The sequence below is a fragment of the Nomascus leucogenys genome, chromosome 17 (assembly GCF_006542625.1).
Source record: "Nomascus leucogenys isolate Asia chromosome 17, Asia_NLE_v1, whole genome shotgun sequence".
NCBI lineage: Eukaryota > Metazoa > Chordata > Mammalia > Primates > Hylobatidae > Nomascus > Nomascus leucogenys.
The window spans coordinates 20294122-20304454 of record NC_044397.1 but is presented as its reverse complement, the minus strand read 5'-3'; the positions used below and the strand labels follow the sequence as shown (position 1 = coordinate 20304454).

The window sequence follows — 10333 nt, the reverse complement described above, 5'->3', positions numbered from 1 at the left end:
AATCTATTGTCCTAAATGCCATGTAGAGAAATGGCTATTGAAGAAGTATCCCTTCCAGCTCTGAAATTCTAGAATTCTATAACTCCTTGGTTGAAAGGAACGAAGGAAGTAAAATTCCAGTGCCCATTGGAGCCAGCATTTAAGTCTCCAACACCCTCCGCATACACTGCATACAAATAAAACACAATTTAAAAATAATAGAACATAATTATATAAAAACCATAATACGACACATCTTCCTTTATTTAAAATAGAGTTCTATATGCTTGACAGAAACAAGTGCAAGAAGTGCTTGATTTATTATCTTTCCCACTTTACAAAACAATACATTTTCAGAAAATGCATACATAAAAATATAACATTTAGGCAGATAATTATTTACATCTGAAGACAGATGAAAGTTACATGATAATATTAAAAAGCTTTAAAATAAATACTTTTATGACTTGCTGTTGGCAAAGTTAAACATTTTGGTATAAAGGCTATCACTGAGTTTTTAATAAATTCTAAAACACTATTATTTCTAAATAAAATAAGTCTATACATATTACTATAAAATGCATATTTTCACAGACTAGAAATTAATGAAACATCTGAATATCATTCATTTCTCTTTGGAGTTTGAAATTCTCTTCACCTTCAACATTTAAATTACAACTACTAAAATCCATCTACATATTTTTGATACAGTTTATTGCCCAATTCTTATTTTAAAACCTAATTTATTTTTTCATATTCCTTCCTTATATACATTCCTTTGGGCCTGTCGGCTGAGAGACAATCTTTTTACATACTGAAGAGTATCAGCTAGCTTACAAAAAGTCTTTACAACGGTGATTCTTTTCACAGTAGTTCAAGAGTTCAAGGCATGTTTTGCAATGTCAAAATGCAATGGTTTTGACATTTGTAATATGTTCTTAGGTATAAGAAGAGTCACGCTACCAAAAGAAAAGTATAATTAGTATTAGTACTTTGAAAGTCAATCCAAAATTCCTTTTTTGAGATCTGAATCTAATTTTCTGTTTTTAGGACATTTAAAAACCTGAAACACAGATCAAGTTTGAATAATCTTCTCCAGTCTAGAATCAGAAGAGTACATGAGCTTGACACTAGTCACTGTGGAAATGAACTAGAATTTAATATTTTGGCTCAGATACTCTCATTTTGTGCAAAGAGAAAAAAAGGGCTGGGTCCTTAAAAATACTTAGTTACTATTATTTAGCCTATGGAAGAAATAGAAACATTAGTGAATTTCATTCTATGCTTGCATTTGTTAGACAAAATTTAGGCACACAATTCTCTCTTTACAGGCAAAGTCAGTAATTGTCTCCATGCATAGAATGAAAACTGTATGGACGATATCAAAATTAGGGTCCATGTGCCTTGCTGCAGATTGTCTGGGTTGAAAAATTAAACCAACACAATAAATAATCAATTTTTCTTCTCTCAGGAATGCCAGGATGAAAAGATAAAGTATTATTTCTTCTAAGTTCTTTATTCAATTTGCAGATGTCAAGAATTATTTTGACTTTTTTATTCTCATTTTCTGAAGATGTATAAGCCAGACCATTCTTTAAACATATATAAGCCAATAAGATGCTTTTCTGTAAAATATAAAATTATGTCTGGGAGCCAATTGCAGTTGGATTTTAGCCCACACCTGCCCCTCAGCTGGGAAGATTTATATAGAGCACAACAGGCCTGATTGGATGTGATGGCAGTGGGTATAAGGGTAATCTCCTAGAGCACTCAGATTCTTAGTGGCCCTATTAAAATTCAGATTAACATAACCCACAGTAAACTCTTGCAGTTAAAACTGTTAGGTCTGGAGAGAAAAATTTCTTTTAGGATAACTTGGACCAATGATCAGGAAATACAGTCACATCTGAAAATATTAAAATCTAAGATGAAATAGAGCTCATATTCTCTCAAATGTATTCATCTACAACTGAAAGAGAAAAGTATGCTGGCAGTTCTATTATTGTTAGGGGAATTTTAAAATAGGGATTGTTACCTAATTTTGCTGTAGTATTATATTCCAAACTAATAGTATAATGGCTTAGTTTGTCAAAAGCAAAACAAAGCAATGGTATGGAAGAGCAGAAATAAATTTAACCATCACATTATGGGGCATATATTTCAAATTGTCTTTCCCAGTCACTATTTCTCAAGCGGAATTTAGCATTAAAGCAAAAGTAGACATTCTTTATATGTTAGCTAAAAGCTAGAATACAATTAACAGCTAGTCTTTTTAGGTTTTAAAAGAAAAATCATCTCTGCCATTAACAAATACTCTATAGTGCCAAATGAAGGATTACTGGAGAGGTTATGAGGTGAAACCTCTTATACGTCGGTGGGGAACTTAAAATCTTGTTAAGAAGTTCATTGTGTAGAAGTTTGGACAGGTTAAACGGTAACTAAAGAAATACAGGAATTATAGAGTGACTTGGGAATGATAAGATCTGCCAAACATTTTTTAATGCGCTAAAAGAAGATGAATGCCAAAGACAAACTAATGAGAAACTGACGGGGAAAAAAAAGAGAAAGAGAAAAGTCAGATAATATCCCACTGGACATAGTCCCAAATTCAGCTATCAAATCACCTATCACCCCCATTCCAAGGTACAAAGAGAAAGAACAATCCTTACAGAAAGGGTAGGGGATGTCAGGAAACTTCTCTAATCATTACTTGCACTAAGAAATTCTATACTCTCACAGTTCCTAAATTTTATCCATTAATTTTATCAGCACCCCAGTGGTTGCCTACTTAGCTCGACAACCATTCTACAACTCTTTCTTAGCCTAGTTTAGTTTTTCTCACTGACCTCACCCTGAGTGAGTAAATTATTTTAGTAGAAACACAAAGAGAAGTGGGATTTTATCGTCATCATTGAATGGCACATTACGTTAGTGTGCATTCAAGGTAGGTTTAGATGCATGCGAATTAATTTCTAATCAGTAAAAGTTGGGGATACGGCAGGGAACAATGCTAGGTGTCACCACCAGGCTTTCATAAGAGTTCTGCTAATAACTAGTGGTCATTTAATCTCTGATCCTTGGTTTCGTCATCTAAACAAAATTGGAATAAAGTTATATAATCTCTGAGAGTACTAAGGGATTCTCTTTCATTAGAAGGCTAAATTCCAGATGGTTAAGTTAAATAATAGTTATTTTTAAAATTAGGAACTAATGATAATGTTGAAAGACAGTGAGGGAATATTAAGGAAAAAAGTGAGAAAAATAATGAAACATAAGGCAAGGCTAGATGGAAAAAAGAAAGTCAAATATCTATACATTTTCATTAAAATGTTTTGAAAAATGCCCATATTATAAAAATTCTATTTAATATTAACATTTTTTAAAAATTTACATTCCAATTGACTTTTTTGTTATTTAGAAGCAGCTCTCAAGATAAAAGAATTACTGTTTTCACTAAAATAGCAGAAAAACTCCATGTAGGTATCAGCACACAAAGCTAGAACAAAGCATTGTCAAACAGAAATGGTATGTTTCACAAAAGATGTTTAAAATGTCTTTGAAAACCACAATGGTGCCATTTTAAGATACGAATACTAAACAGTTCTAAGTAGCTTGTAATGATGCGTTTGTGAATTTATTTTAAGGGAATGATTATTGAAGACATCAACTGCCAGCTTTTATTCATTTGGTACTGTTACTTTCTTAATTTTCCAGTGGGAAATAAAATTTCTATATTTTAAATACATTTATTTAGCGAAATACATTCTCATACTTATTTCAATCAAAGACTATGCCCTAAAAGGCAATTTTAAGTTGTTTACTCAAACTTTGTATCATGGCAAACATCAGCTCCCTGTTTTCAGATGATTTGCTAAGCAGGTTCCCTGGTACTTTTGCGCAGACTCAAAGATAACCCTGAGTGTTCTCTGCCCCAATAAGTCACATGGTGGCAAAATTCCAGGAAAATAGAAGTAGTTTTGTTTTGTTTTATTAGTAATTCTACAATAGTAGGTGTAATAAAATAATAAATTATTCTGGAACTTCTAACCTAATGAATCTATTGTAGATTTTCATTTTTAAATAAAAGCTAATTTTAATTTTTTCAGATACTGCAACCGGGTTACTATTTTCATACAATCATGGAAATTTAAAATGCAAAGTTAATTGAAAGTATAAAGATGAAAAGCAAGTGCTATGCCTAAAATAGTGCACGACAGTCATGTTTCACTTAACTCTCAAGTCAGAACATAAATTAAGAATTCTAGATGTGACATGCCAAATATTTTAGACATAGAAGAAAGCATACAACAGAATCTGTACCAATTACAAACTTAAAGGCAAAATTTACAAGGCAACAAGTTCATGCTGAAATACTGACAACAAATAATGTTTCTCTTATTTTCAGAAAGTGATGCTGCATTTAAATCCCATCACCACTTTATACAGTACTGAAAATTCATAATAGCGTTTTCCCAAGTCTTGTATTATACCCCAAAGCCAAAATATCTGTAAGGAGTAAAGAACACTGATACTCTGAACCTAACCTAAGGAGACTTTTTTTTTTTTTTTGCTTATAACAAAATATAAAAGAAATAAATATATTACACGATGGGACTCCATTAAAAACAATATAACATTTGACAGCATAAGTATATACAAGAAGCCTGCCTTATGCTCTAAACTTCATCATCCTATTTTTGTATGTGAGCATGTTCTATATATAATCCTGTTAAGAGTAAAGGAAATATTACAACTTTTAACACTTTCCTTATCATTTTTGCTGCTCTATTCTCTTTCTTAAAAAATATATTTTGTAACTGAAATATAAGACTACTCAGTTAAGAGTCATAGTTAACCAACACAAGAACAAGAAAAATACCTCAAAATGTACTAACATACGGATTTCTTCAGAGTGAAAGTTGAACCAATAAAATACGAAATTATATTTAGACACCCTCAAATAAGCTACAAAACATAATGACAAGAAAAATGGAGATGTTCAAAAATCCTCTCTCAAAAATTCAATAAGCATGTTTACCCAACATAAGTAAATAAAACAGGAAATATCATTCTTGTTTATTTGAGGCACGTACAACCATAGTAAATAAATAATTTCATTCTTATATATGCAGAAAAACAAACTAAGAGAAATTAGTAACAAGCACAAGCAAGATTACCCCTTCATATAGGCTCTTTTTAAAAATCACTTCACATAGGCACTTTTAAAAACTGATGATATATTTAGATTGTCTGTAATATCCAAATAAAGCTACTTTCTAAGTGTGTTGCAAATGAAAGCAATTTTCAGACCTATCCTAGAAACCCACTGTCATGCAGAACTCAAGACATCCCACTTCGTATTTTATCTGTCAATTTATTTTCTTCCCCCACACACTCACATCCCTATTCCCATTCCCAAATTAGACTTTAAAATCCCTGAGGGCAGGACCTATCTATCTTTGTATTCCCTCTTGTACCTGATATTGTGGCAAGCAAGATATGGGTGCTCTATGATTATTTAATAAGTGGATGAGAGCATTAACGAGTATGGAAGTACATGCAAACTCCATAGCTGTCAGTTTTTTGCCTTCCTTATTTCAACTCAGTAAAATGAAGACAGATTCAGTAACATATTTCCATAGTGAAATGAAGCATAATCACGAAATTGTACTCTATGAGAAAATACAGAAGTATATCCTTCAGAACGCTATTACCCAAGCTGTGCTTTGCTTTATAGAACAGTTAAATATGGGATAGTAAAGTTTCCCCTCCTCTTAATAAAAGGATTCCACCATGATCAGGTAATCTGAGCAATCCAGTTTAAAAAAAATCAAGTAGCATTTCCTTACTGTTATTAGTTTGTTTTTTTTTTTTTTACTGTTATAAATAGCATTTACTTCACTCTTCAAAATACATTATATGCTAACATGTACTATCACTTTCTAAGCAAGTATCAAAGAACACTTTTGGTCTTGGATCATCTCAGTAGAAGAATGTTCTAAGGAATGGAGTTTGAAAAAAGATGTTTTAGGAGCATAAAAGACATCATATTAAATCTCGTTTACCAAAGTAGCATTATAGATTTGAAGGGCATATTCAATGTCCCATTAAATATTCATTACTCTGTGTCCACAGAAAGTAGAATGAAGGCAAAACTATCATGAGCATTCTTCTGTACTCACTCATTGTGAAAGGGTAGAGGAATATCTATTTGCTGTTTCTGATACCTTCTGTAGGGTTTGGTTGTTACACTTCATTGAAGAGTTTTCTTAATTCTTCTCAATATATTCTCAAAATATTTCCTTCCTTCCTCTTCCTTTTTTGTCTTTTCTTTCTAAGTGTGTATGTACAAAGGAAATAGGGACCTCTGAATTGTATCTTAAAGACATTTTCAGACAATGAATATTTATGTTTGATTAATCTTTGGAAGTGTTCAGAAAACATTAATACTCATTAACAAATGGGGTAACCATGATATTTCTATGAGAAAAAATGTCAACAGATATGGTTCTGAGATTTCGTGCGGGTCCATTATGATTCTGCAAAATAACTCAATATGCCTTCTGCATGACTAAACCACAAATATCATAATAAAAGATATTACATAGGGAGAAAATCACTATTCAAGGGAAAGTAGGAAGCCAGCTAACCCTACAGTGTTCATTACCACAAGATTTGGACCTAGTGCTAGTTCTGCCATTAGCTGTGTGACTAGGACATTTCTCAGTGTCTCAGGATATCAGGTATCTATTTGTAAATGAAAGGAACAAGTTTAGTGGTTCAGGGACTGCTGCAGTAGTGGATTATGAAGAACAGGAGAACAGCAGAAGGGGAGACTAAGCACGTGGGACACCCACCTCACTTACATCTTCCACTGAGCAGCTCCACTTTCACGTTTGATATATTAAAGTTTAGAGCAATATTTACTTTTAAAAAGTCCTGCTAACTTAAAAAGGGGGAAACATAGATTGCATGACCTAAATTTCTATTTAAGATAGCATGCTCTAGTTTGCATGTTTAATTAATATGTTTTCATCTCAGAAAAAAATGTTTTTACATCTTTTCCTGTTCATTCATGTGCTCTTGTTTCAAGTAAAATAAAAACTTAACGACTATATCATTTTTATAGAGCTTATTTTATACTTTTGTAATATATTTCTTTCTTATTAAATAAAAAGATGAGTTGAGGTGTTGCTTTCAAAATAAAATTAAACATAACATAGAGATTGGATGAAGTCAACTCCTGCCCATGCTTAACTTTAGAGTTATCTTTTCATGCTGCCTTATGGGCACTTAAATACTGTACTGTCTTATCTTTGAGGTAGAACAAAAAAAAAAATGGCAAAAACATTCACATAAAGGGGAAAATGGAAAAGAAAGCTGTGAGAGATTTCTTTTTAACATAATTATCATCATTAGGCTTTGCAGTCTTCTTTGACACAAAGTTGAGATATAGTCTTCTTAATACGAAGGGCAGTTAGGCGGGCCGCTCCGTTGGCATACCAACACTCACGCATTATTCTCCCCATGACTCGGAGTGCCTTTAAGGGAGAAAAAAAATATCAAAGACTTTAGCTACTCTACATAAAACAGAGCACAAAAGAAGTAAAGCCATAAACCCAGGAATTGATGCTAAGCTTTTTTTTTTTTTTTAAGAGATGGTGTCTTGCTATGTTCACCAGGCTGGAGTGCAATGGCTATTCACAGGTGCAAGCATAACACACTACAGCCTCAAACTCTTGTGCTCAACGGATACTCCTGCTTAATCTTCCAAGTAGCTGGAACACAGGCATGCACCGCTGTACCTGCCATTGATGCTAGCTAAGTTTTGATGAAGAAATAGTAAATTTAAAACAATATAAGAAGATTAGGGTCAAACCCCTTCAAAAATTCTATCAAAACTCAAATATTAACCTTGTAGAGACTAACTAAAAAATGTTTCAATCCACTGATTTCTGGGAATATGGGACATGAAAAACATCAAGGGATATGGGAAGGCTTGGAAATTCCCTGTATCTTGATGTTGGTGATGAGTTACACAGGTGTAAACATATGAAAAAAATTCATCAATCTGTATACTAAGATCTGTGAGTTTTACCAAATGTAAATTATACTACAATAAAAATTATGATCCAAGTATAAATATCAAAAATCCTGGACTTTAAAAATGAACTAGCAAAGAGATAAGACAAATACTAAGAGGGGAAAACAATGAAAATGCATGAAACCAGAGAAATACAGGAAACTGCTGAAGCAAGTGGCTGCCATAGGGGTATCTGCTACTCTCATGGTCTAGAACTTCAGAATTGATGGATCGCATGTAATAGAGAGTACAGCCCACAGCACACAGAAAGTTTCAGATCAAGATGCCGGCCAGGCACAGTGTCTCATGCCTGTAATTCTAGCACTTTGGTAGGCCGAGGTGAGAGGATTGCTTAAGCCCAGGAGTTCAAGACCAACCTGGGTAACACAGGGAGACACTGTCTCTACAAAAAATTTTAAAAACTTAGCCAGGTGTGGTGGTCCCAGCTATGCAGGAGGCTGAGGTGAGAGGATTGCTTAGGCCCTGAAGTTCAAGGCTGCAGTGTGCCATGATCACACCACTGCACTCTAGCCTGGGTGACAGTACAAGACTCTGTCCCAAAAAAAAAAAAAAAAAATGCTTAGAAAGCCCTCAATTTAAGGATGACTATTTCCCTGAAACCTTCTAAGGCAAATTGCCTAAGTCCTTCTAATGGAAATTGCCTAAGTCTTGGCTCTTGGTGAAGGAAAAAACAAGCCCGTGCCTTTAAACATTGCAGTAAACCTGAGCTCTTAATGAAAATTCACAAACACATAAGGAAAAAAGGTACCATAAGCAAGAGTCCATTGTAAATAGTAGTTTTGGCCCATAAAAACATTAGATGCTAGAATTAAATGATATAAGTATATAAAATATGTTTTTTAAAGGAAAGAGAAATACAAAATATGAGTAAAAAATGAGAATGTTTTAGAAAGTGAAAAAGTACCAATAAAATACCTTGATAGCAAAAATACAACAATTGGCCAGATGCGGTGGCTCACACCTGTAATTCCAACACTTTGAGAGGCCGAGGCGGGTGGATCACCTGAAGTCACGAGTTTGAGACCAGCCTGGCCAACATGGTGGTGCATGCCTGTAATCCCAGCTACTCCTGAGGCTGAGGCAGGAGAATCACTTGAACCTGGGAGGCGGAGGTAGCAGTAAGCTGAGATCATGCCACTGTACTCCAGCCTGGGCAACAGAGCAAGATTCTGTCTCAAAAAAATAAATAAATAAAGTAGCTATGCAGGACCATGGACTAGAGTTCAGGAGAGCATGAATTCTCCCTCCAGCTTTGAGCAACATATACGTTCTTCACTTCTCTGCCCTGACTCCTCATTACCCTCTAAGTTCCATGATGACAGGATTGTGGCCCCCTCATCGGCATATCCCTACGGACTGAACCAGGCTTGGCACATACAAAAGAGTCTAAACGCTCTAAAATAAAGGTTCAAAAATAAATAAATAAATAAATAAAGTAGAAAACTCAATGGATGAGTTAAATGGCAAATTAGACATATCTGAAGGCAGAATTAAAGAACTGAAAAATAAATCTTGAGAGATACATACCAAAGTGACACAAATATAGAAAATATGAGTGAACAAAAAAAAGCAAAGTGTAATGAAAGCTCTAACATGCATCTAATGAGTTCTCCAAAACTGAGTAATAGAAACAATGAGAGAAAAACTATTTGAAGAAATATGACTCCGAATTTTCCAGAACTGAGGAAAGCCACAAACCACTACAATCAGATAGTCCAAATATTCCAAGCAAGATTAACCAAGAGACATCTATACTGAAGACATCATAGAGAAACTGCAGAATGCTGAAGACAGAGAAGTTCTTAAAAGTAGTCATAAAGAAAAGATAAATTAACTAAAAATGTATTGATTGATTATTACTGACTTCTCAATAGCAATAATGGAAGACAGGTAATAGTGGAATAATAACTTTAAGGTGTTTAGAGAAAATAACTGTTAACCTAAATTTCTGTGGTTAGACAAACTATTTGTTCAAGATTGAGGACAAAATAAAGACATTTTGGATACCCCCAAACTGAAAAATCTTACAACCACTAGGCCTTCTCTAAAAAAATTAAATAAAATACTTTTAAAGGATTCACATCAGGAAGTCAGAAAATGATTTGAGAGGTAAGAAGAAATGTTGAGCAAAGAAAATGATAATCGTGAATAAGTCTAAATAATGATGGTATAAAATGAGGCCAATATCTATTAGATGAGATTGACATAAAACAAGACGGAAACAAAGTACTGGACAAAAAATGCATATAT

General features: G+C 33.6%; 1 protein-coding gene across 1 annotated transcript in view; it reads right to left on the bottom strand.

Annotated features, from left to right (window-relative positions):
* Positions 1-225: 225 nt before the first annotated feature.
* ACVR1C (activin A receptor type 1C) overlaps positions 226-10333 on the bottom strand; it is a 95491-nt gene continuing 85383 nt past the window's right edge. The window contains exon 9 of the mRNA XM_003266134.3: positions 226-7520. Coding sequence (XP_003266182.1) covers positions 7395-7520 — 126 coding nt within the window. The 3' untranslated portion in view covers positions 226-7394. The remainder of the gene's footprint in view (positions 7521-10333) is intronic.